Here is a 27,133-nt window from a genome sequence, read left to right on the forward strand (position 1 = left end):
TCCCCGAGTAACGATTCTGTGTCCCTGAGTAACGATTCTGTGTCCCCGAGTAACGATTCTGTGTCCCCGAGTAACGATTCTGTGTCCCCGAGTAACAATTATGTGTCCCTGAGTAACGATTCTGTGTCCCTGAGTAACGATTCTGTGTCCCTGAGTAACAATTCTGTGTCCCTGAGTAACGATTCTGTGTCCCTGAGTAACAATTCTGTGTCCCTGAGTAACAATTCTGTGTCTGTCCCTGAGTAACGATTCTGTGTCCCTGAGTAACGATTCTGTGTCCCTGAGTAACAATTCTGTGTCCCTGAGTAGCGATTCTGTGTCCCTGAGTAACGATTCTGTGTCCCTGAGTAACGATTCTGTGTCCCTCAGTAACGATTCTGTGTCCCTCAGTAACGATTCTGTGTCCCTCATTAACAATTCTGTGTCCCTGAGTAACAATTCTGTGTCCCTGAGTAACAATTCTGTGTCCCTCAGTAACGATTCTGTGTCCCTAAGTAACAATTCTGTGTCCCTGAGTAACGATTCTGTGTCCCTGATTAACGATTCTGTGTCCCTGAGTAACGATTCTGTGTCCCTGAGTAACAATTCTGTGTCCCTGAGTAACGATTCTGTGTCCCTGAGTAACGATTCTGTGTCCCTGAGTAACGATTCTGTGTCCCTCAGTAACGATTCTGTGTCCCTGAGTAACAATTCTGTGTCCCTGAGTAACGATTCTGTGTCCCTGAGTAACGATTCTGTGTCCCTGAGTAACAATTCTGTGTCCCTGAGTAACGATTCTGTGTCCCTGAGTAACAATTCTGTGTCCCTGAGTAACAATTCTGTGTCTGTCCCTGAGTAACGATTCTGTGTCCCTGAGTAACAATTCTGTGTCCCTGAGTAACAATTCTGTGTCCCTGAGTAGCGATTCTGTGTCCCTGAGTAACGATTCTGTGTCCCTGAGTAACGATTCTGTGTCCCTCAGTAACGATTCTGTGTCCCTCATTAACAATTCTGTGTCCCTGAGTAACAATTCTGTGTCCCTGAGTAACAATTCTGTGTCCCTCAGTAATGATTCTGTGTCCCTGAGTAACAATTCTGTGTCCCTGAGTAACGATTCTGTGTCCCTGAGTAACGATTCTGTGTCCCTGATTAACGATTCTGTGTCCCTCAGTAACGATTCTGTGTCCCTGAGTAACAATTCTGTGTCCCTGAGTAACGATTCTGTGTCCCTGAGTAACGATTCTGTTTCCCTGAGTAACGATTCTGTGTCCCTCAGTAACGATTCTGTGTCCCTGAGTAACAATTCTGTGTCCCTGAGTAACGATTCTGTGTCCCTGAGTAACGATTCTGTGTCCCTGAGTAACAATTCTGTGTCCCTGAGTAACGATTCTGTGTCCCTGAGTAACAATTCTGTGTCTGTCCCTGAGTAACGATTCTGTGTCTCTGAGTAACGATTCTGTGTCCCTGAGTAACGATTCTGTGTCCCTGAGTAACAATTCTGTGTCCCTCAGTAACGATTCTGTGTCCCTCAGTAACAATTCTGTGTCCCTGAGTAACGATTCTGTGTCCCTGAGTAACGATTCTGTGTCCCTGAATAACGATTCTGTGTCCCTGAGTAACGATTCTGTGTCCCTGAGTAACGATTCTGTGTCCCTGAGTAACAATTCTGTGTCCCTGAGTAACAATTCTGTGTCCCTGAGTAACGATTCTGTGTCCCTGAGTAACAATTCTGTGTCCCTGAGTAACGATTCTGTGTCCCTGAGTAACAATTCTGTGTCCCTGAGTAACAATTCTGTGTCTGTCCCTGAGTAACGATTCTGTGTCCCTGAGTAACAATTCTGTGTCCCTGAGTAACGATTCTGTGGCCCTAAAGTCTCTGTGGCCCTAACTCTGTCCCTAATACAGACAGGTCTGTCTCTCTTGAATGACCGGAGGCTAATGGAGAATTCTAAGATGGCCGCGATTTATAGCTCCACCATTTCACAGTGCTGGCTGGCTGTCTGCTGATTGGCTAATGCGATCACATGTCATGAATGAATGCATTATGGGTCTGCGCGCCTTCCCAGAGATCCCCGCTCCGTCGCCACACATGTCGCCGCCATTTTTGGGAAAATTCGATTCGTGCATCCGAAGTTTGCTAATTTTCGGATTCGGCGCGAATCGAATTTTTCCTAATCTTCGAAACGAATTCCACTTCGCCATGTTCGATTCGCTCATCTCTAGTACTCACGAAGAGGAACATCAAAAACACGCAGCATATCAAAAGTAATAGAAGATCCTCCTCTTTGAAAATCAGATAATCTAATAAAAGAGCAATCATACCACCAACGAAACGCTTGAGGGGAAGAAAAAGCTGCAACAAAAGCAGGATCACCAAAAAACGAAACACCTGGGGGAATAGAAGAGACCAGATTCAATTTAAATTTGTATTTGGACCAAAGTGTCAGTGAGTGGGTCACTATGGAGTTATGAAAAGTAAATGATCGAGGGGAGATTTTAGACCACAATATACCCGGTAAGTAAAATGGCCGTATAGACTGAGATTCAAACTTGATCCAAGGGATCTGAGAGTTAATAGTAGCCCATTGTGATAGTTGTGCAAAACGAGCTGAGAGATAATATAGCCAAAAATTGGGAAGACCCAGACCTCCCGTCCGTTGTGAGCGGTACAAAACAGACGAAGTAAAACGTGGACGCTTATTACCCCAGATACAATTATTCATAGTCCGCTGAAAGTGATCCAAAAACATTTTCGAGACCGGAACTGGAAGTGCTGTAAAAAGATAAAGTAGTTTAGGCAAAATATTCATTTTAACCGCCGTGACTCTACCCAGGAAGGAGATATGGTAACCGTGCAAAATCTTCAATAGAGTAGAGAGACGCGATACACATGGTGGATAATTAGCAGCAAACATATCTGAGTATCTAGGAGTGAGATTAATACCCAAATAGGAAATCCGATCCGTGACCCAACGAAATAGAAAAGAGCTACGGAGAGAGGCACTCAGGGAATCAGGAACATTAACAGGCATAATCACCGATTTGGTAAAATTAACAGTAAGACCTGACACTATAGCAAAATCATTCAATACGGCACATAGATTAGGCAATGAATTTAACGGATTGGTAAGGAAAAGCATAACATCATCAGCATACATACTTATTTTGAATTGTGAAACTAACAATGGGTAGCCAGAAATATCCGGATGTGATCTGATCGCTACTGCCAAAGGTTCCAACACCAGCGCAAATAAAAGGGGTGAAAGAGGACAGCCCTGATGGGTGCCTCTACCCAATGTAAAAAAATTCAGAATTACAGCCAGGAAGCCTTATTCTCCTTTTAGGGGAGTCGTATAGGGCGTGTATACCGGCCAAAAAGTCACTGAAGCCCATCATCTGTAGCAAGGAAAATAAATAGTGCCAAAGCACACTGTCAAAGGCCTTGTTTATGTCTAGACTCATCAGCAGAACCTCTTTAGAATGTAAATTGGCATCTTGAATAACATTTAGGGTGAGGTGAATGTTATCAGTAATGAATCTGTCAGGAATAAAACCTGATTGGTCCGGAGAGACCAAAGAGGAGATAATAGGGGCCAACCTGTCTGCCAAAATACGGCTAAATATTTTCAGATCGTTATTCATCACTGAGATTGGTCTATAGTTTTGTGGTAAATGGTGGTCTTTTTGTGGTTTGGATATTAAAGACATATTGGCCAACAGCATCTCCTCCGGGAACTTACCCCCCTGCAGAACATCATTAAATAATGTTATCAAATAGGGAGCCAACGTAGCGGCAAAATGTTTATAATAACTAGCGGTAAATCCATCAGGACCCGGTGCAGTAGAACTTTTTAGCGTGCTAATCGCACGGGTTATTTCCTCCAAAGTACAGGGAGCATTAAGAGAGGCAAGCTGAGAAGGTGTGAGAGCAGGGAGGGGTATAGAATCCAGCCATGAGTCGGATGGCGGAACAGAATTTGACTGGAGGAGCTAGTAGGTTAGAATAACATTTTTCAAAAATACCCAAAACTTCTTGAGGTAGAGATGAAATAGCGCCGAGTTAGTGCGTAACTTATAAACATGTGAGGGGAGCAGAGAGCGATTCAATTTCCTTGCAAACATAATGGATGCTGAGTTACTATGCAGCAAGAACAAGGCCTTTGACCAGCGGAGAGCTTTTTCAGTCTTTTGAGAAAGCAGAGTATTCAATTCTAAACGCTTCTGAGATAGTAACCGTTTATTAAGAAGAGATGGATTAGCAATATGTGTTTCTAATTCTCAGGTAAGTTGCAGAATTTGCTACCATCGTTTTCTATTTCTGGAAGAAGCCATGGAGATAAGGTGGCCGCGTAGGACCACCTTATGGGCTACCCATAGTGTGGCTGGAGATATATCAGGAGTAGAATTAGACTGAAAATATTCTTGAATAGATGTGACCACCAATTGGTGAGAGTTAATATCAGTGAGCATAGAGTCATTAGGTCTCCAAGAGAAGGGGGTAGGTGCCAATCCTATAAATGTGATAGATAAGGCCATAATATTGTGATCTGACCAGGGACTCAAGTGGATGCAAGCTTTCCTAGAATTAGCTAGTAAAATGGGGGTACAGTAGATATAATCTAATCTAGCATAAGAGTCATGTGGGTGAGAATAAAATGAATAATCCCTGGCTCCCACATTATGTGCCCTCCAGGTATCAACCAACTGGAGGGCATCCAGTTTTTTAGTGAGGGATTTTGTAAAAGCTTGGGAAGATTGCGAGGGAGAGCTATGGTCCAAAAGAAGGTTTTCTACCAGGTTAAAATCACCACCCACCAATAGATGGGGGGACAAAAACATATCCAGAATGTTAAAAATTTGAGAAAAAAAGGAAACTTGTGCCGAATTAGGCGCATAGATATTAGCGATCGTAAGTTCACGACCCGAAAGAGTGTCTTTAAGAATGATAAACCTACTGTCCGGATCACGGTACACATGTTGAACCTCAAAAGGGAATGAATTATGCTACAAAAATGGCTACACCTCTGCTTTTAGAGGAATGTAAGGTATAATACCCCTGCCTGTAGGATTTATGAAAATATGTCGGGTGTTTTGCGGCTGCAAAGTGGGTCTCCTGTAGTAAAATAATTTTAGCCCCCAATCGCTTATATTGAAGAAAGGATGTTTTTCGCTTGTTTGGTGAATTGAAACCCTGGACATTATGCGAAATACATTGAATAACCATGGCAACACGGAAATAATAGCTATCGGCATAAAAGTACATATTGACAGGACATCTCTAAAAACTATTTGGCTAGACATTAGAATCAGCAGATCCACAACAAAGCAATAATCTGTAGTGACAATTTAAGGAACATCCAGACCCCAGTGTGGGCGCCAGGACATCCACAAATCAGCACAAAACCATTATCATGTACTAAGGCTTTATAAAGAAGAAAGATAGAAAGCAATAGAGATGAGGTTTTAAGAACTTCTACAATTAAAAGGTTAGCTAGAAAACATGGATCAGGTGGGACTTTTGCCATACCTGAAAAAAACAGAAAAATCAAACATCAAAGGGCCAATCAGGCCCAAACCCTGACGCTGTAAAGCATGGAAACCAGAGCCGCCACCCCACAATCAGGAGGTGACATCTCCGGCCATGCCAGGTGGCAGGGGGGGTCACGTGTCCAAGAGTCTTAAGATCATGAACATACGGGCGGTGTAATATAGGTCCAAAGACCTTAGTTAAACTTTACACATCCAGATATAAGTACCAAAAACGCAAACATAATATGCAGGATATAGAGACATCTCAATAGTGACCAAGAAAAACATCCAAAGGATGTATGAGACACAAACGAGCAAAATCCATCAATAACGGTTCATCCTGGTTCTTGTCTGACTCTCCTCCGTTCTCTTCTTGGAGATGGAGTGTGCCATATTGGAGATACCCGAGGAGTGGAAGGAGGACGTCGAGGAGAAGGAGGATCAACCAAGCCCAATTTGGCCAAAATATCCTGGCCCTCAGGGAGAGAGGTATCTTTGCATGTGCTTCCATTGTGGGGGACTATCAACTTAAAGGGGAAGCCCCATTTATAGCGGATCCGAGCTGAAAAAAGGGTGGCCGTAATTTCCTTCATTTTTCTGCGTCTCTCCAACGTAGCTGGAGAGACATCTGGGAATATTTGCAAAGCGGAGCCTTCAAAAATGATTGTTGGGATATTGCGGGCAGCCCTGAGTATATTTTCTTTAATCAGGAAATCCTTCATACAAAGGACAATGTCGCGAGGTGGTTTATCATTAGGAGGTTTTGGGCGCAGGGCTCTGTGAATGCGGTCACAAGCAAAGGACTCGGTGTCATGGTCCGGAAGGAGTGATTGGAATAGCTTGGTCATGGCTTTTGAAAGGTCATTCACAGACTCCGGGACTCCTCTGACTCGCAAATTATTCCTGCGGTTACGATTATCAAGATCCTCAACCTGTGCCTGCAATTGTGCAAAGGTTGTCTGTAAATGATCGTGATCCCTGGAAAGCTCACCATGAGCCAGACTGAGTTCATCATGTTTGGTTTCCAAGCGGTCGGTTCTGGAGCCCAATGCCGCTATTTCCTGGGATAGAACATTCGTGCTCTTGTGGAGTTCTGATTGGAATTTAGCAGCTAGCTTAGTGTACATAGTTTCCAGGCAAGATTCCAAGTCCCCCTTGGTAAGTTGCTGTGCACATTCAGTGTCCTGAGTTAATGTATGAACTACGGTATCTTGCGTGGGACCGAATGGAGATGCTCGTTCTGTATTATCTTGAGACATGTTGCTTATCTCATATCATATAAAGTGACAGTGAATTTACAAATTTATCCTAATATACAATAACTATGAAAAATGTCTCTATATACCTTTGTCCTAAAAATAAAAATTATTTTTTTTATATATATATCCAATCCACTAAAAAATAAAGTCCACTCAAATTTTATGTCCAATCCACCAACTAAAAAGTCCAAAATTTCTTCCAACGATATCCCAAAATATATCCACCTCAAAAAAAGGAAAATCACATAGTGCATTACCCTTTATACATAACAATTTCCATATACTTCATATAGTGAATATCCGTGAAAAATAGTGAAAAACGTGAAACATACGTGAATAAGTGAAACAAATAAATAAATGTGTATAACACTCAACAGTGCCACATCAACGCCACAGCAAAATTTAGTGCCACTTCTATTTATAGTAAGGGTACCCTTACCAACTATCCCAAAATAATATGCTTCAAAATGCTTCAGGAACTTTCCAGGCTAGCCCTCTCATAGATTTTACTTCAGACCTCTCTTGTTATCACGGTACTTTCTGATCTCCTCAGACACTCTGTTTGTATTCATCTCCAAGAGAACACACAGGACATAGTATAATACCGCCAGATAGATATATCAAATATGCTTTAATGTAAACTGCTCACATGATATAAGGTTTAAAACCGCTTAATATGAAATGGAAGGAGTCTCACAACCATCCAGGGAAACGTCCACGTGTGTCTCCACGATTTTCCCTTCTCCAAGATGGCCACCAGTAAACTTCCGGTTCCGGTAAAACGTCTTGACGTCACTATCCTTGACGCGTTTCGTCATCGACTTAATCATAAGGGGTTATGATTAAGTCGATGACGAAACGCGTCAAGGATAGTGACGTCAAGACGTTTTACCGGAACCGGAAGTTTACTGGTGGCCATCTTGGAGAAGGGAAAATCGTGGAGACACACGTGGACGTTTCCCTGGATGGTTGTGAGACTCCTTCCATTTCATATTAAGCGGTTTTAAACCTTATATCATGTGAGCAGTTTACATTAAAGCATATTTGATATATCTATCTGGCGGTATTATACTATGTCCTGTGTGTTCTCTTGGAGATGAATACAAACAGAGTGTCTGAGGAGATCAGAAAGTACCGTGATAACAAGAGAGGTCTGAAGTAAAATCTATGAGAGGGCTAGCCTGGAATGTTCCTGAAGCATTTTGAAGCATATTATTTTGGGATAGTTGGTAAGGGTACCCTTACTATAAATAGAAGTGGCACTAAATTTTGCTGTGGCGTTGATGTGGCACTGTTGAGTGTTATACACATTTATTTATTTGTTTCACTTATTCACGTATGTTTCACGTTTTTCACTATTTTTCACGGATATTCACTATATGAAGTATATGGAAATTGTTATGTATAAAGGGTAATGCACTATGTGATTTTCCTTTTTTTGAGGTGGATATATTTTGGGATATCGTTGGAAGAAATTTTGGACTTTTTAGTTGGTGGATTGGACATAAAATTTGAGTGGACTTTATTTTTTAGTGGATTGGATATATATATAAAAAAAATAATTTTTATTTTTAGGACAAAGGTATATAGAGACATTTTTCATAGTTATTGTATATTAGGATAAATTTGTAAATTCACTGTCACTTTATATGATTTTGCACACCTTTAGGGGAGGGTGTTGATGGTGTTATAGGGTATTTATTTTAATTTGGAGGTGGTTATTTTTAATTATGTTGCTTATCTCGTGCGTTTTAAGTAGGTATGTCGTAAGGGACTTTTGAGCTTGTCCCTTCTTTTTCTTGGTGGATGGCATATAGGAAGTCCCTTGGGGGTGATCAATTGAAAATTAGATGTCCAAGGAAGATACCCCAGGAGACCTATAACGCCCTAAGCAGGTACGATGATAGTCACATGGATGCGGTCAGGCACATCAGCAGGATCGTTATATTGTAAAAATTATTATCAAGCCGCAGAAATGCAGAGTGGACATAGGCTGCAACAGGCTCCCCCAACGAGACCAAGGATCCAAGAGCTGGCTCCAATTCCCACCACAGGAGGCCTTTGGGCCCAGCAGGGTTCACATTCACAGGGGGAGGAGCACGCGGACCAGACAGTGGGAGCCACGGACCACCAAACGTTGGAGGGGGACCAGATAACTAGCACCTGCCCCCCTATACTGCTTGTACTCACTGCGATCCCGATGGGACAGGATCAGGGTTGGATGGAGCAGGTCACACTTGGCTGCAGGCCTCCGCCGCCTCAGAGGAGGGAAATAAGGTCCGGCGCCCCCCCAGATATAGGGAATGGTCCAGGTGCCTCCGATGCCCCGGATGGGTCCCCCTCCACCCAGATGGCCACGGATTCTGTGCTGAGGCTCCGCAGTCGCACCAGGCCTTGGACCTCCGCGGTCGTGGAGAGGGGTAATTCAATCTGGATCCCCTCTCCCAAATGCAGAGGATAGTGAGGGAGCCCCCCTGTGACTCAGATGGGTCCACGGTCGCCAGATGGCAGCGGAGATGAGGCCGAGGCATCGAGGCTCCGCAGCCGCACTAGGCCGCGGATGTCCGCGATTGTGGAGATGGGCAATACAGCCCGGATCCCCTCCTCCAGATGCAGGGGACTGTGCAGCAGCCTCCAGCACCCCGTACGATGCCCCCGCTGCCCGGATGACAGCGGATTACAATCCTGGGCGCCGGAGTTCTGGATTAGGCACCTGCTCTGGTCACCATCTTGGACACGCCCCAAGAAACCACTTTCTTGTCATCAGTGATGGAAATGTTCCTCACTGAAGTCCTGTCTTCCTGTACATCGGGTCCCACACAACCCTGGAGGTGTATTAGTGCCTTGAGTGCGGGAAATGTCTTCTAGATGAATGTTGCTGGACATCCCAGCTCTCATGTGGGGAAGAAGCACACCCTGATATACACCTCAGATATACTCCATGGCTGATCTTCATCATGGAAGAAACAGTTCATAAGGAGATCAGAGGTCCCCAAAGACATGGATGAAGTGTGGGACCGGGTTGGCCATTGATAGCAGGAGAAGAAAAAAAAATGGAGTCCTGCCCTGTGATTGGCTGAGTACATTTTGTGGTGGGAGATTTCACAAACACTTGGAGGTCTGTATAAAAATAAATATTTCTACCTCCTGTATACCGGACACTTCCACCCCCTTCCTGCCCCGGCCGTCTGGTAACTATCAGCGCTCTCACACTTTGAATGACAATTACACAGTCATGCAACATTGTACCCAAATTATATTTTTGTAATTTTTTCACACAAATAGATATTTATTTTGGTGGTATTAAACACCACTTTTTACCAATTTTCTTGGGTACAATAACCCCAATCAGTGTCTATGATTCAGTGTGTAGGAGAGTTATAGAGTCTACAAACTATGGGATAGATGTCTGAAAATCCATCATGTCTGATGACGGCAGATCTCATTTCTGAGGATCAAAAACACCAGAACGGTACAAATTGTCAGAACTTTATCTGTGAGGAAATAATCCGAATACAATTCATGGAAACAGGCGGGATCTGGAATGAAGGAGATTCCCTACTAATTCTCACAAAGTAACCGACATCCCAGTTCTGTATTTGTGATAATTGGAAGATGAAATAAAACGCAATAATGTGCAAAAATATATATTTATTAATAATATAAATCAGTACAAAATGGGGATGAAATCTAATAGGTGATGATAAATAATAAACAATACAAGATAACAGTACAATGATCTAATCCACAATAATGGGGAGAAATACAAGCCAGCAATTACTTCCAAATATTAATGAATTACATCCAACTGTCTGGAAATGTCGTGTAAGAAATCAGTAACTCAGCAACATGTGACAACAGATATACAAATCCCCCCCGTGATCTCTCTACACCCAGATATTCAACGCTCAACGTGTACCTTGCCATGACTTGATCTGGAATCCCATACACAGGCCAATCCAATCCGCTTACAATCTGAGATGAAGATGTAATGTTACATGAAGTAGTCTACCTTGTCATATATATACTGTATACATCCCGATAAACCATTGACTAGAAGCCAGAATCAGCCTACAGGGCACTTCTACCCCCTTCCTGCCAAGGCCAATTTCTAGCTTTCAGCGCTATCACACTTTCACAATTGCGCGGTCATACAACACTGTACCCATATGAAATTTTTTATAATTTTTTCTGATAGATAGAGCTTTATTTTGGTGGTATTTAATCAACTCAGGGTTTTTTTATTTTTTTCTTAAACAAACCAAAAACCACTGAACATTTTGAAAAAAAAAAATTTTTTTCTTAGTTTTTGTTATAAAATTTTGTAAGTAAGTGATTTTTCTCCTTCACTGATGTGTGCTAATGAAGCTGCACTGATGGGCGCAGATGAGAAGGCACTGGTAGGTGGCACTGATGGGCATTGAAAGGCAGCACTCATATATAGCACTGATAGGCAGCACTGACTGGCACTGATAGGCGGCACTGATGCACACTGATAGGCAGCACTGACTGGCATTGATAGGCGGCACTGATTGGATTGATAGGTGGCACTGAAAGGCAGCTCAAATGGGCACTGATATGTGGCATTGATGTGCACTGGTAGGCAAATATGTGGCATTGATGGGCACTGGAATGTGGCACTGTTCAGCACTGACAGCTGGCACTGATGGACACTGGCAGGTGGCACTTCTGGGGCCACACTGATCATCAGGGGACACTGATCATCAGTGCCCTGATGATCAGTGTACATGTCCCCTCTGCAGAATGATGATTACTGGCTCTCCTCTCCTCTGTCAGCGTGACAGCTCGTGAGGAGAGAAATGCCGATAACCGGCATTTCCCTGTTTACATGTGATCATCTGTGATTGAACACAGCTGATCACATGACCAAGCCGACATCTTCAGCTCTTTCCAAGGGACACAGCGCACCGCCGATCGCCATGCTGCACGCTCCCAGAGCCACACATGCGTGGTGAGAATGGGAGGACATCATATGATGTCCTCCCAGAATGAGAGAACCACTTTGCGCCCATCATTGGACTATATGGCGGGCGGAAGGTGGTTAAAATAAATCTTCCCCAGAGGAGTGAAAAGAAAATAATTTATACTGCAGGTAAAATGACTTCACATTGTAGCAATTGTGCACACCGAGATGGACACGGTCATCCATCTTGTTAAGAATCTTCCAAGCTGTATCATCTCTACTCCCAAATCAGCTTTCCTCATCCCCCCTCCCTCTCTGTTGAGTGACATGTGGTCTGTTTGATGCAGATCACAGGCAGCAAACTCCATGGGAGGGCGTCATGGCTATAAATCCCACAACTGATCTGGGGCCTAGATATCTATTACTTTGCAATCTGGGCTCGTAAAGCCATAAACCAAGTCCTTCACTGAGTTCAAAAGACATTCCAAGGGGTCGTAAAAACAGACTTACATTTAAAAACTCACTTTTCATATAAGTTTATATCTTCAAATAGGACATAATTACCTAAACATGGAGCCCATATTCGGACAGCTTAATTTAAGACCATTCTCCAGGTATATTACACCCCCTAGCTGGCATATACAGGAGAGCTGAAAATTACATCTTCTTAACCATTCCAGTGGATATTTCATATTTCATATCTATCCGTTCAGCCAAAGATTCTGCGTAATAATCTACTCGTGGATATGTATCCAGAATAAGTTATGAACCATAATATAATTTTTGCAGGCTTTGGTCATAGCCTGAGGTCTCCACCTACAACTCCCTCCCCAAATGAGGCGATTGGTTTACTGCTCCAGTCAGACACCCTGTGGAGTTGCTAGAAAAAGCTAAGCTAGGCTGAGTTGAGGTGGGTGAGCGTTGAAGATTCTCCCTTTAACATTGGAACCAACTTTGGGAAAAACGCCCTTTTGCTCAGAAAACTTGAAGCTGCTTAACCCAAGGCTTTTGACAAGTACTTTATCCCTCTAAACTCCTTTCCGTTATCTCTTTGCTGTGTTATTGTTCTCTGTATATTTTTATATATATTGGCTACATCTTTTTCTGTAAATATTTTTATTGCACCCTTTTGACCTTTTAGTAATAAATCTTACTTTCTGAAAGTGTTGAACTGTTTCTAAAGCTCTTTAATGCAAACTATGTATTCCTGCCTCTGAAGAGCGCTACTGTGTGTGTTTAACCCTCTGTATAACCTGCCTGCGGTGACAGTGGTGTACAGACAATTATTCAACCATCCTAGTGTTATTGCTGATATTGCCGAGTTTTCTCTTTCTCTGTACAAAAAGGCAGTGGTGGCAGTGTGAATGGTTAATTGTGTAATTAACCTGACCCAGTAACAATCGCTCAGGCTTCCGGTACATCGATTGTGGTCCAGTGAGCTGGAAAATCATTGTGCAGGGTGCAGCTGTGCATGACATTGTTACGCACATGACAGCGCGGTTTTAGATTGGCTAGTCCTTTGGTCATGAGTTTGGTGAGAAGGTCAGGGGTCTGACGCCGCGCCCGTCACATATTGGATGGCAGCGTATGTGGGATAGTTGCATTAAGAGCTTCGGTGAAGTGTTAGGAATTAGCTCTGCACTGAAGGATTGTAACCTTTGTGGAAACAGTCCTTAGAGACAAGCGGTGCATATGTTTCATATACAGTTGTGTTCAAAATAATATCAGTGTGTTGAAAAAAGTGAATAAAGCTGAAAATCCTTCTAATAGCTTTTATTTCCATCCACACAAATGCATTGGGAACACGACACATTCTATTCCAAATCACAACATGAAGAAAAATACATCAAATTTGTGTTGTTCCTCTAAAAAATTTAAAGAAAAGTGAATATTAGACGGTTCAAAAAAATCGCAGTGTTTGTATTCTTCTTTACAAACTCCAACATTCACTATATAAACTGAGAAATGTTTGAAGATTTTGCTTTCCTTTGAATGACTTCATGAATATTTGGTTGTAGTCGCACTGTTTCTGAGAACTGCTGTACATCTGTGTTGCATGGAGTCCCCCAACTTCTGGCCCCTGTGATCAGGTATTCCAGCCCAGGATGATTGGACCACATTCCACAGTTCTTCTCTATTTCTTGGTTTTTCCTCAGAAACGGCATTTTTGATGTCACCCCACAAGTTTTCTATTGGATGAAGATCCGGGGATTGGGCTGGCCCCTCCATAACGTCCATCTTGTTGGTCTGGAACCAAGATGTTGCACGTTTACTGGTGTGTTTGGGGTCGTTGTCTTGTTGGAACACCCATTTCAAGGGCATTTCCTCTTCAGCATAAGGCAGCATGACCTCTTCAAGTATTCTGATGGATTCAAACTGATCCATGATCCCTGGTATGCGATAAATAGGCCCAACACCGTAGTATGAGAAACATCCCCATATCATGATGCTTGCACCACCATGCTTCACAGTCTTCACAGTGTACTGTGGCTTGAATTCAGGGTTTGGGGGTCGTCTGACAAACTGTCTCCGCCCACTAGACCCAAAAAGAACAATCTTACTTTCATCAGTCCACAAACTGTTGCGTCATTTCTCTTTAGGCCAGTCAATGTGCTCTTTGGCAGATTGTAACCTCTTCAGCACACGTCTTTTTCCCAACAGTGGGACTTTGCGGGGGCTTCTTGCAGATAGCTTGGCTTCACATAGGCGTCTTCTAATTGTAACAGTCCTCACAGGGAACGTCACACCTTCTTTCATCTTCCTGGTGCTGATTGTTGGCTGAGTCCGCGCCATTTTGGCTCTTCTTCTATCCATTCCAATGGTAGTTTTTCGCTTTCTTCCACGTCTTTCAGGTTTTGGTTGCCATTTTAAAGCATTTGTGATAATTTTAGCTGAGCAGCCGATCATTTTCTGCACTTCTTTATATGTTTTCCCCTCTCCTATCAACTTTTTAATCAAGGTACACTGTTCTTCTGAACAATGTCTGGAACGACCCATTTTCCTCAGAATTTCAGAGAGAAATGCACTGTAACCACCATGTACAACATTTGCTGCCTTCCTTCCTTAAATAAGGGCAATAATTGCCACCTGTTTTTCAAAGAATGAATGACGTCACTAATAGAACTCCACACTGCTATTATTTTGAACACAACTGTATATAGAAAGACATATAGCAACAGCTCCTTCCTTTTTCTGCTTCCTATTCTATCTTTGCTTGCAATTATGCCTGGTGACGCAGAATGCAAGAAAATGAGCAAAAGTAATTTGAGTGCTGAATGTGCCTCATGAGGAATGGACATTGGTTGCAAAACTCGTAAAGATTTGATTTGGCACCTACAGGAGCATGATAGCCGAGCAGACCAGAACTCGAGGGAACCTGACCATGATGGGGTTCCCACCTCCTCAGATCCCAGGGGCTCAGAGATGGCCTCGCAGGATGGGCATACAGAGACTGACACTGGAGTATCATCAAATATTATCTTCACACCACTACCTGAGTGGGCCAGCACCAGAGTGCCTGTAACCAGTAGAGATTCTCCTCAGATGCAGTAAGCCCTGAAATGCATCATGGAGACAGTTCCTGGGGCATACCTAAAGTTCCTTGACTGCCAGGCAGAGAGGAAGGCCTTGGTATATGACATACTCCTGATCACTGCACTCTATACACAGGGCTGTATATGATATACTCCTAACCCCTGCACTCTATACACAGGGCTGTATATGACATACTCCTGACCACTGCACTCTGTACACAGGGCTGTATATGACATACTCCTGACCACTGCACTCTGTACACAGGGCTGTATATGACATATTCCTGACCACTGCACTCTATACACAGGGCTGTATAGGACATACTCCTGACCACTGCACTCTATACACAGGGCTGTATAAGACATACTCCTGACCACTGCACTCTATACACAGGGCTGCATATGACATACTCCTGACCACTGCACTCTATACACAGGGCTGTATAGGACATACTCCTGACCACTGCACTCTATACACAGGGCTGTATATGACATACTCCTGACCACTGCACTCTATACACAGGGCTGTATATGACATACTCCTGACCACTGCACTCTATACACAGGGCTGTATAGGACATGTTCCTGACCACTGCACTCTATACACAGGGCTGTATATGACATACTCCTGACCACTGCACTCTATACACAGGGCTGTATATGACATACTCCTGACCACTGCACTCTATACACAGGGCTGTATAGGACATGTTCCTGACCACTGCACTCTATACACAGGGCTGTATATGACATACTCCTGACCACTGCACTCTATACACAGGGCTGTATATGACATACTCCTGACAACTGCACTCTATACACAGGGCTGTATAGGACATATTCCTGACCACTGCACTCTATACACAGGGCTGTATATGACATACTCCTGACCACTGCACTCTATACACAGGGCTGTATATGACATACTCCTGACCACTGCACTCTATACACAGGGCTGTATAGGACATGTTCCTGACCACTGCACTCTATACACAGGGCTGTATATGACATACTCCTGACCACTGCACTCTATACACAGGGCTGTATATGACATACTCCTGACCACTGCACTCTATACACAGGGCTGTATATGACATACTCCTGACCACTGCACTCTATACACAGGGCTGTATAGGACATATTCCTGACCACTGCACTCTATGCTGATGACCTGGGAAGGCTCTCAATGTGTCATCTATGAACAATTTATGATGAAGACGTTTGTCACTCACAACACAATTTTGTTTTTTCATTCAATAAACTTTTTATTGTAATTATATTTTTAACAAGATTGTGATCATAGAATCAGGAAATAGTAAAGGAAGGAATCTGATTGGTCAAGAAGATCCTTTGTCTGGAATGTGGGGGCGGAGTCATTATTATTGGTGTACAATACAATACACAACGTGTTCCATTATTATAACAAAGTATTGTAGAAAAGATCCCAACATAGAAAATGGGGGAAAGGAGGAAATAAAGGCGGATATGAAGGGGAATCTGTGTACGGGGAACACCTTAACAATCACCACCATTTTATTCTCCAGGGCCTCTGATGTCACAGAATAGATGTTTGGGGGTTTATCTCATCTTCAGGACCAAAATCTGCATTTTCCCATGTGTGCAAAATCATGCAGAAACAGCTCTGGCAGTGAGAGGGTTAATGTGGGCTAGATGGGATCCCTCTGCTGGGGTGACATTAGAGCTCCCCCTAGCTGCAGCCTGGTAATAACATTGCTGGGAGGTCTCTTCATTTCTCTGCTCCATACTTCCCGTCTTTATAGAAACGTCTCCTGACATTTGGGGGTCTATTCATAGAATGTTTGTATAGCAATTCCCTCAGTGAGAGTTCATGTCCATTCCTCCTGTGTGAATGGGGGAACCAATGTTATTGGGATCACATCTGAGCTGCTGGAATGTCTTCCATTGATGGAAAATACATTGAAAACATCTTCTCCTGCCATCAATGACCAACCCGGTCCCACACTTCATCCATGTCTTTGGGGGCCTCTGATCTCCTCATGAACTGTTTCTTCCATGATGAAGATCAGCCATGGAGTATATCTGAGGTGTATATCAGGGTGTGTTTCTTCCCCACATGAGAGCTGGGATGTCCAGCAACATTCATCTAGAAGACATTTCCCGCACTCAAGGCACTAATACACCTCCAGGGTTGTGTGGGACCCCTGATGTACAGGAAGACAGGACTTCAGAGAGGAACATTTCCCTCACTCAGGACAGCAGAGTGGCTTCTCATCCGTGTGAGACATCTGATGTCTGTAAAGATTGGAATTCTGTGAAAAACATTTCCCACACTCAGAACAGGAATATGGCTTCTCCCCTGTGTGACATCTCTGATGTTTGTAAAGATTGCCCTTCTGTGAAAAACATTTCCCGCACTCAGAACAGGAATATGGCTTCTCCCCTGTGTGAGATCTCTGATGTATGTGAAGACTGGACTTCACTGAAAAACATTGCCCACACTCAGGACAGGAATAGAGCTTCTCCCGCTTGTGAGATCTCTCATGTTTATGAAGAAGGGACTGCCGCACAAAACATTTCCCACACTCAGGACAGGAATATGGCTTCTCCACTGTGTGTGATCTCTGATGTGTGTGAAGATTGGATATCTGTGAAAAACATTTCCTGCACTCAGGACAGGAATACGGCTTCTCCCCCGTGTGAGATCTCTGATGATTATGAAGTTTGTACTTCTCTAAAAAACATTTCCCACACTCAGAACAGAAAAATAACTTCTCCCCCGTGTGAGATCTCTGATGTCTGCAAAGACTGGACTTCACTGAAAAACATTTCCCGCACTCAGGACAAGAATACGGCTTCTCCCCCGTGTGAGATCTTTCATGCACATTAAGCACTGATTTATGCCAGAAACCCTTCCCACACTCAGAACAGGAATGTGGCTTTTCCCCCGTGTGAGATCTTTGATGTGTGTAAAGATTGGACTTCACTGAAAAACATTTCCCGCACTCAGGACAGGAATACGGCTTCTCCCCTGTGTGAGATCTTTCATGCACATTAAGCTCCGATTTATGCCAAAAACCCTTCCCACACTCAGGACAGGAATACGGCTTCTCCCCCTTGTGGGATCTTTGATGTGTGTAAAGATTGAACTTCACTGAAAAACATTTCCCACACACAGGACAGGAATACGGCTTCTCCCCCGTGTGAGATCTCTGATGACTATGAAGTTTGGAATTCACTGAAAAACATTTCCCGCACTCAGGACAGGAATACGGCTTCTCCCCCCTGTGAGATCTTTCATGCACATTAAGCTCTGATTTATGCCGGAAACCCTTCCCACACTCAGAACAGAAAAATAGCTTCTCCCCCGTGTGAGATCTCTGATGTCTGGAAAGATGGGACTTCTGTGAAAAATGTTTCCCGCACTCAGGACAGGAATAAGGCTTCTCCCCCGTGTGAGATCTCTGATGTGTGTCAAGTTTTGATTTTTCTACAAAACATTTCCCACACTCAGGACAGGAATAAGGCTTTTCCCCCGTGTGAGATCTCTGATGTTTATGAAGACTGGACGAATCTGAAAAACATTTCCCGCACTCAGGACAGGAATACGGCTTCTCCCCCGTGTGAGATCTCTGATGTGTGTCAAGTTTTGATTTTTCTACAAAACATTTCCCGCACTCAGGACAGGAATAAGGCTTCTCCCCCGTGTGAGATCTCTGATGTGTGTCAAGTTTTGATTTTTCTACAAAACATTTCCCGCACTCAGGACAGGAATAAGGCTTCTCCCCCGTGTGAGATCTTTGATGTTTATGAAGACTGGACTTATTTGAAAAACATTTCCCGCACTCAGGACAGGAATACGGCTTCTCCCCCGTATGAAATCTCTGATGACTGTAAAGATGGGATGTCTGTGAAAAACATTTCCCGCACTCAGGACAGGAATACGGCTTCTCCCCTGTATGAGATCTCTGATGTTTATGCAGACTGGATATCTGTGAAAAACATTTCCCGCACTCAGGACAGGAATATGGCTTCTCCCCCGTATGAGATCTTTTATGCACATTAAGATCTGATTTACGCTGGAAATCCTTCCCACACTCAGGACATGAATATGGCTTCTCCCCCGTGTGAGATCTTTGATGTATGCAAAGACTGGACTTGACTGAAAAACATTTCCCGCACTCGGGACAGGAAAATGTCTTTTTCCCAGTATGCAATCTCTGATGGGCAGAAAGATTGGACTTGTCTGAAAAGCATTTCCCGCACACAGTACAAGAATAGGACTTCTCCCCTGTGTGAGATCTTTTATGCACATTAAGTTTGGATTTAGAATGGTAACATTTCCCGCACTCAGGACAGGAATACGGCTTCTTTCCTGTGCAAGACCTTTTATGCACATTAAGACCGGATTTATATTGGAAACCCTTCCCGCACTCAGTACAGGAGAATCTCTTCCCTGTTGGAAGGCCGGCCCGGTCCCGCACAGTCTGAGGTTCCTCAGGATACGAGGAATCCGATGGTCCATCTACACTGGGTGGTGCCGGATGGACATTGGAGGGAGCCGGGTTTTCTCCTGGACTATACTGTGTGATGTCCTCATCTTCTACTTTCCAGTCTGGAGACAAAGTGAGACAATCCTCAGAGGTTTTCCTCATCTCCCGGCCATGGACTAAAATACAAAGAGGATTACTAGACAGGAGCTGATTGGTTCCCCCAAACCAGGACTCCGCCCACATCAGGCAGCTTGGGCTCTGAGGAGCTTACAATTCCACCCTCAAGGGAACTAGGAAATGGCTCCTCTGATCTCCTACCAGGTCATTTCTTTATTCATGGACCTTAGTCAGAGAGTGAGGAAACAACCAGAACTGTCTTTTATAGGAGGGACAGTGATGAGGGGATTATAGGACGAGGGTCCCCACCCCCTCTATCACTCATCGCCATCTTCCCAACACAAGAAGTACTGCACTTCCTTATTTAGTCCATGATTTAGTCATGAAGAACAGCGGGGCTGAGCCCCACCAGAGGTCAGAGAGTGAGGATGGGGGGAGAACAACCAAGATGAAGACTGGACTGATCCTGAAGACCACCATCATTGGGGTATTGACTCCTCCCTCATTATCACTTTCTGTTTAAGGGTCCAAAGTTGGAGGATGTTATCACATTATTATCACCATGTAAAAGTCTGTGCTCCAATCACATCATCCGATATAAAATGTCCAGCTGGGAGGAAATGGGTGTAACAACAGAGAATCCATATTATGTGTATATATAGCAGTGGGGGAGGGGGGAGAGAAGAAGTCTGTACTATGTAATGTACAACATAGAGTATATAGTGCAGGGGTCAGGAGTATGTAATGTACAACAGAGTATATAGTGCAGGGGTCAGGAGTATGTAATGTACAACAGAGTATATAGTGCAGGGGTCAGGAGTATGTAATGTACAACATAGAGTATATAGTGCAGGGGTCAGGAGTATGTAATGTACAACAGAGTATATAGTTCAGGGGTCAGGAGTATGTAATGTACAACATAGAGTATATAGTGCGGGGGTCAGGAGTATGTAATGTACAACACAGAGTATATAGTGCAGGGGTCAGGAGTATGTAATGTACAACACAGAGTATATAGTGCAGGAGTCAGGAGTATGTAATGTACAACAGAGTATATAGAGCAGGGGTCAGGAGTATGTAATGTACAACAGCCAGTATATAGTGCAGGGGTCAGGAGTATGTAATGTACAACAGAGTATATAGTGCAGGGGTCAGGAGTATGTAATGTACAACATACAGTATATAGTGCAGGGGTCAGGAGTATGTAATGTACAACATAGAGTATATAGTGCAGGGGTCAGGAGTATGTAATGTACAACATAGAGTATATAGTGCGGGGGTCAGGAGTATGTAATGTACAACAGAGTATATAGTGCAGGGGTCAGGAGTATGTAATGTACAACAGAGTATATAGTGCAGGGGTCAGGAGTATGTAATGTACAACAAAGATTATATAGTGCAGGGGTCAGGAGTATGTAATGTACAACATAGAGTATATAGTGCAGGGGTCAGGAGTATGTAACATACAACAGAGTATATAGTACAGGGGTCAGGAGTATATAATGTACAATAGAGTATATAGTGCAGGGGTCAGGAGTATGTAATGTACAACATAGAGTATATAGTGCAGGGGTCAGGAGTATGTAATGTGCAACATAGAGTATATAGTGCAGGGGTCAGGAGTATGTAATGTACAACAGCCAGTATAGAGTGCAGGGGTCAGGAGTATGTAATGCACAACAGAGTATATAGTGCAAGGGTCAGGAGTATGTAATGTACAACAGAGTATATAGTGCATGGGTCAGCAGTATGAAATGTACAACAGAGTACATAGTGCAGGGGTCAGGAGTATGAAATGTACAACAGAGTACATAGTGCAGGGGTCAGGAGGATGTAATGTACATCAAAGATTATATAGTGCAGGGGTCAGGAGTATGTAACGTACAACAGAGTATATAGTGCAGGGGTCAGGAGTATGTAATGTACAACAGAGTATATAGTGCAGGGGTCAGGAGTATGTAATGTACAACAGAGTATATAGTGCAGGGGTCAGGAGTATGTAATGTACAACATGGAGTATATAGTGCAGGGGTCAGGACTATGTAATGTACAACATAGAGTATATAGTGCAGGGGTCAGGAGTATGTAATGTACAACATAGAGTATATAGTGCAGGGGTCAGGAGTATGTAATGTACAACACAGAGTATATAGTGCAGGGGTCAGGAGGATGTAATGTACAACATAAAGTATATAGAGCGGGGTGCGTGGCTTGGCGCATGACAAGCTATGCAGCATTTCTGCACAGCTCCTGGCCTGGACCTCCTTCACAGGCTCCTATCTTCCTCCCAGGCTCTCCACATTCATCCTTATGTGCAAGAAACAACACTGGACCCCCCAGGGAGCAACGGGGGACCGGTCTGGTGGCACAATAATCCGGTTCCTGGCCCAATCCACGGCCGAGGCCTTCGGCACCCCGGCCTCAAAGATGGCACTGATGGCTCTCCCCTCCTCATCCCTCTTATACACAGGGCTGCCGGAAGATGGGCAGGTAAGCCCACGGGGCTCTATCTCTCTTTCCCTGGGGATCCTGCAAAACCACCTTCTCCTGTACTGATACCACAGGACTTGCAGGAGTCCTGCAGCCCCTCTCCTATGCGGAGATTGCGAGACACACAGGGTTCCCGCAGCCCCTCTTCTGCTATGAGATTACAGGACACACAGGGGTCCCACAGCCCCTCTTCTGCTATGAGATTACAGGACACACAGGGGTCCCACAGCCCCTCTTCTGCTATGAGATTACAGGACACACAGGGGTCCCACAGCCCCTCTTCTGCTATGAGATTACAGGACACACAGGGGTCCCACAGCCCCTCTTCTACACTAAGACCACAGGACACACAGGGGTCCCGCAGCCCCTCTTCTTCACCATTGAGACCACAGGACACACAGGGGTCCCACAGCCCCTCTTCTACACTAAGACCACAGGACACACAGGGGTCCCACAGCCCCTCTTCTACACTAAGACCACAGGACACACAGGGGTCCCACAGCCCCTCTTGTACACTAAGACCACAGGACACACAGGAGTCCCACAGCCCCTCTTCACCATTGAGACCACAGGACACACAGGGGTCCCGCAGCCCCTCTTCTACACTAAGACCACAGGACACACAGGGGTCCCACAGCCCCTCTTCACCATTGAGACCACAGGACACACAGGGGTCCCGCATCCCCTCTTCTACACTAAGACCACAGGACACACAGGGGTCCCACAGCCCCTCTTCTACACTAAGACCACAGGACACACAGGGGTCCCGCAGCCCCTCTTCTTCACCATTGAGACCATAGGACACACAGGAGTCCCACAGACCCTCTTCTACACTAAGACCACAGGACACACAGGGGTCCCACAGCCCCTCTTCTGCATTGCAAACACAGGTCGCCCGGGAGTCCCACAGCCCCTCTTCACCACTGAGACCACAGGACACACAGGGGTCCCGCAGCCCCTCTTCTTCACCATTGAGACCACAGGAGACACAGGGGTCCCACAGCCCCTCTTCACCATTGAGACCACAGGACACACAGGGGTCCCACAGCCCCTCTTCTACACCAAGACCACAGGACACACAGGGGTCCCACATCCCCTCTTCTACACTAAGACCACAGGACACACAGGGGTCCCGCAGCCCCTCTTCTACACTAAGACCACAGGACACACAGGGGTCCCGCAGCCCCTCTTCTACACTAAGACCACAGGACACACAGGGGTCCCACAGCCGCTCTTCTACACTAAGACCACAGGACACACAGGGGTCCCACAGCCCCTCTTCTACACCAAGACCACAGGACACACAGGGGTCCCACAGCCCCTCTTCTACACTAAGACCACAGGACACACAGGGGTCCCACAGCCCCTCTTCTATACTAAGACCACAGGACACACAGGGGTCCCACAACCCCTCTTCTACACTAAGACCACAGGACACACAGGGGTCCTGCAGCCCTTCTCCGGCTTCTCTTTGTTCTGAGGATAGCTGGGATCTGCAGTCCCACATGCGATCCTTACACACTTACATCAAATCTCTCCCTACGAAGACGGATTTTGAGCAATGTGTGAAACGTATTGAGCGTACAAACAGGAAATTTGTGCTCTTAAACAAGACGTTTGTACGTGTCTGGAAAGGATTGAAAGTACCGCTGATGGCGTAACTAACGCCTTACAAACCCACAAAGAGACCCTTAACTCCCACACGGTCCCTATACAACATCTCATGTACCAACAAGATGACATTGAGGACAGAAACCGCCGTAACAAGATGCGGATTAGGGGCATCCAGAATCCATCGAATCTAAAGATTTAGCCGCGGTGGTTACCACTATCTTCAATCAACTCTTACAGCAACCTAAAGACACCTATATAGAGCCGGATCGAGTACATCGCACGCTGGGCACCAGGAATCCTGATCCATCTTTTGTTCATGACACCTTGTGCAAGGTTCACTACTTCAAGATCAAAGACGCCATCATGTGTGCAGCCAGCTTGCAGGATACCATTGTATTCAATGAAGTGTCGGTGATGCTACTTCCTGACTTCTCCCGCCAGACTCTGGCCATGCGCAGGGCTCTGCGTCCTCTCACTCAGATGTTGCAGGAAAGGCATATCCGCTATCATTGGCGATTTCTGTTTCAACTTCAAGCTTCACAGCATGGTAAATCCACTCAATTCTGCACTCTTGGAGACTGTCCCACATTCCTAGGTGTGCTCGAGCTACCTCAGGTGTCCCTCCCGGACTGGTCCTTTCAGCTCCCGACACCAGGTCACCCATTTCCCTCTCCCTGGCAGCGGTCCGTCCAAAAGAAGCATTCCAGGTCCTCTTCCCAGAAAGATGATCTACTGTCCAAGTAATTTGAGACGTTTGCACCCTTTTTCCTATTTTTTATGGGTTGATTGCCTCTTTTGGTTGCTCCTGTTGGTTCAGTGACTTTTATATTTGTGCTTGTTGCCTTCCGGGCCCTGGGGCCATGGCTCAAGGATTGTTCTCGGGTGATACTGTTGCCGTTTGCTGTGGTGGACTGGGGTGCCTCCAGCCATGGTCTCAGGGGCCTTGGGCCCTCCCTCTATTCACCTCATCTGCACCTGGTTATGTGTATATGTTTATCTATTGAGGAAGGTGTCTATTTTTTCATGCCTGTTTGAGGGTTCATTGAATATGTTTTATAAGGGGGGTCATTCTTGTCTGAGGGGGACCCTCCCTGAAGTTATTAATTGCCTGTGGGAGGCCTGGGTCGGGATCGAATTCATGCGCCTTTGACGTTCCCCACCTAGGTCTTCAGTGTACTGTGTTGTACCACACTGTATTTTTTTTCAGACAGCTTGTCTGTCTGTTAGTTTTTTTCTTCTGCTTTTCATTCTTTTTCTGCTCCTCCCCCCCCCCCTTTTTTTCTTCTTTTCCCTTCTTCTCTTTTTATCCTTTCTCTTCTTCTTTCTTTTCCTCAGAGCTCGGGAGAGGTTTTGCGCAGCGTTGTTTGTGATGCGTCTTTTTCCTATTTGCTCCACTGCCAATGACTATGACTCCAAATTAAATGTTCCTCTATTAATTGTAGGGGCTTCAACACTCTGGAGATGCGGGGCCAGATGCTCTATCATTTTCACAAATACTGCTCCTTCAGGAAACTCATTTCCGCTCCGATGGTATCTCAGTCCTCCGCAATCATTATTATACTCAATGGTATCATAGTACTAACCCGCTGGCTAGGTCTCGAGGGGTGTCGATTGCTTTTCATCATACCTTTGGCCCAGAGGTCTTTGACTCACTAATAGACCCAGCGGGTCAATACCTCTTCCTCAAATTAAAGTTCCAAGATTTTGTTTTCACGGTGGCGAATGTATACACTACCAACCAAGATCAAGCTCCATTTCTTGCAAAGGTCCTCTCTAAGCTGTCTGATTTTGGGGTTCCCTATTACATTGTTGGAGGGGCCTTTAACGTAGCTCTTTCTCCAGACCTGGACTCTTCCATGGGTAAATCTTCTCTCCTTTCATCGATCTTATCCCTTATTAAGTCGCGCCTGCATGACCTACACCTTGTGGACGTTTGGTGAACCCAACACCCTTCGGAGCACGAATATAGTTATTATTCTGTGGCTCACACGTCATACAGTCGTATTGACTATTTCTTTGTGACGCAGTCTCTCCTTGATTGTCCGACTTCTTCCTCCATCGGTCATTTCCTGTGCTCTGACCATGCCCCAATACATCTTACGATTCAGGACCGATCATCATCTTTGCGCCACTTTTCTTGGCGCTTGAATGATACTCTGCTCAAGGATTCTTTGTGTACCGCAGAGGCTTTGCAGACTATACAACATTTTGTTCTTGATCACTCCTCAGACACAACCATCTCTCTTAATCAATAGGAGACTCTTAAATGTGTTATTAGAGGGGTTCTTATTAAGCATGGCTCTTGTTTAAAATAGTCTTGAACGGCAGAAATGCATCGCTTGTTCTTACTCATTGTGTGCCTGGAATCTTCTCATAAGAGCACGTTAGACCCGAGGGTTGTGGTGAACATAACTAATGCTCGCAGAGATTTACTCCAACTATTAGATTCTTCTTTTCTTATTGCACGAGACAAAGCACACAACACTTACTACTTCCTAACAAATAAATGTGGTCAACACTTAGCACGAGTACTCCACCCCCGGCCATACCATCGTCCGATCCAGCACATCAAGGCGCCCGACAATACTAAACTACCATAATCGAGGAATTTCATCCACGTTTAAGCGTTACTATTCTCAACGTTATAACCTATCCGCAGTGCATCCTGATACTCTTCCTGCTTCTTCTCTTACGGCTATGTCTCAATACATTACGGAGACGGCACTGCCTGTCTTAGATACTCAGGATGCATTGGCTCTGGAAGAGCCCTTCTCGACTGTGGAAGTCCTTGGGGCGATCAAGGCCCTGACGGCAGGTAAGTGCCCGGGCTTGGACAGGTTTACCCCTCGCTTTTACAAATTTGTTGCCGCCTCACTGGCCCCGCTTTTAGCCCAAGCTTTTAATACCATCGACGATCTGAATGTGCCTTCTTCAGCCTTTTTGTTGGCCAACATTTCGGTTATCCCGAAGCCGGATAAAGACCCATCTCTCTGCGGTAGCTACCACCCAATCTCTCTACTTAACCTAGATGTTAAGCTTTTTGCGAAGCTTTTAGCGAACTGCCTCTCACCTTTTTTACCAACTTTGGTTCATTGTGATCAGGTTGGTTTTGTCCCAGGTCGTGAGGCTAGGGATAACACCTCTAAAACTATCCATCTCATCTCTTATATCAAGCGACATGGCTTAAAGGCTTGCCTCCTCTCACTTGATGCTGAG

The 27,133-nt window shown here is 44.8% G+C and overlaps 1 protein-coding gene across 1 annotated transcript in view; it reads right to left on the reverse strand.

The window, feature by feature from the left end:
• The window catches only part of LOC149443071 (uncharacterized), a 145,822-nt gene that overhangs the window by 34,835 nt on the left and 83,854 nt on the right, over positions 1-27,133 (reverse strand). The window contains 2 exon segments of the mRNA XM_089655915.1: positions 5,913-6,776; positions 17,432-19,951. Coding sequence (XP_089512041.1) covers positions 5,913-6,776; positions 17,432-19,951 — 3,384 coding nt within the window.

The sequence above is a fragment of the Staurois parvus genome, unplaced genomic scaffold (assembly GCF_062004578.1).
Source record: "Staurois parvus isolate SC_StPar_1 unplaced genomic scaffold, SC_StPar_1.0 ptg000877l, whole genome shotgun sequence".
NCBI lineage: Eukaryota > Metazoa > Chordata > Amphibia > Anura > Ranidae > Staurois > Staurois parvus.